The sequence below is a fragment of the Eimeria mitis genome, genomic scaffold (genome assembly GCF_000499745.2).
Source record: "Eimeria mitis Houghton genomic scaffold, Emh_scaff355, whole genome shotgun sequence".
Lineage (NCBI taxonomy): Eukaryota > Apicomplexa > Conoidasida > Eucoccidiorida > Eimeriidae > Eimeria > Eimeria mitis.
Window position 1 is genome coordinate 1 of NW_013571894.1, and position 777 is coordinate 777.

At 55.1% G+C, this 777-nt stretch overlaps 1 protein-coding gene across 1 annotated transcript in view; it reads left to right on the forward strand.

Annotated features, from left to right (window-relative positions):
• Positions 1-16: 16 nt before the first annotated feature.
• EMH_0009200 (uncharacterized protein) overlaps positions 17-777 on the forward strand; it is a gene marked incomplete at both ends in the record, with an annotated part of 865 nt that continues 104 nt past the window's right edge. The window contains 2 exons of the mRNA XM_013498592.1: positions 17-384; positions 632-775. Of these exons, the coding sequence (XP_013354046.1) occupies positions 17-384; positions 632-775 (512 nt within the window). The remainder of the gene's footprint in view (positions 385-631; positions 776-777) is intronic.

Here is a 777-nt window from a genome sequence, read left to right on the forward strand (position 1 = left end):
GGGGGCCCCCCCCCCCATGGGGGCCCCCCCCATGGGGGCCCCCCCTATGGGGGCCCCCCTGGGGGGCCCCGCCCCCATGGGGGCCCCCTCTGAGCTGGTGGGGGCCCCCCAGGGGGGGGGCCCCCTCAGAAGAGAAGGAGGGGTAGAGGGTACGCCTGGAGGGGGGGCCCTCGGTATGGGGGGCCCCCTGGGTACAGGGGGAGCTCATGGGGGCCCCATTGGCGGGGGCCCCCTTGCGGGGGGCCCCCCAGGGGGGGCCCCCCTTGGGGGCCCCCTTGGGGGCCCCCCAGGGGGGCCCCCCCTGGTGATGCCTGCTGAGAGGCCCCCTGCTTTGTTTCAGATTTATATTGAGTTGGTTTGCTTGTGTTTAAGTCCTTTGGTGTGGTGAGATATATAAACCCTAAACCCTAAACCCTAAACCCTAAACCCTAGAAAGAGAGAAATGTATAAATATATAAATATGGAGTGGTATATAAATATATAAAGATATACAGATTAGAGAAAGAAACTAAAATAAAAATAAAATAAAAATAAAAATAAAATAAAATAAATAAAAATAATTTTTTGAGGGTTTAGGGTTTAGGGTTTAGGGTTTAGGGTTTAGGGTTTAGGGTTTGTGTGTGTGTTTCAGTTTGTTGACTGCGTGGGTGTCTTGGCGTTTATATAAAGCTCAGCTGCCGCTGCTGCTGCTGGAGGGGGATTATATATTTCATTCGTTTGCTGCAGCAGAAGACACACCGCTGCTGCAGCAGCAGCAGCAGCAGCAGCAGCAGCAGC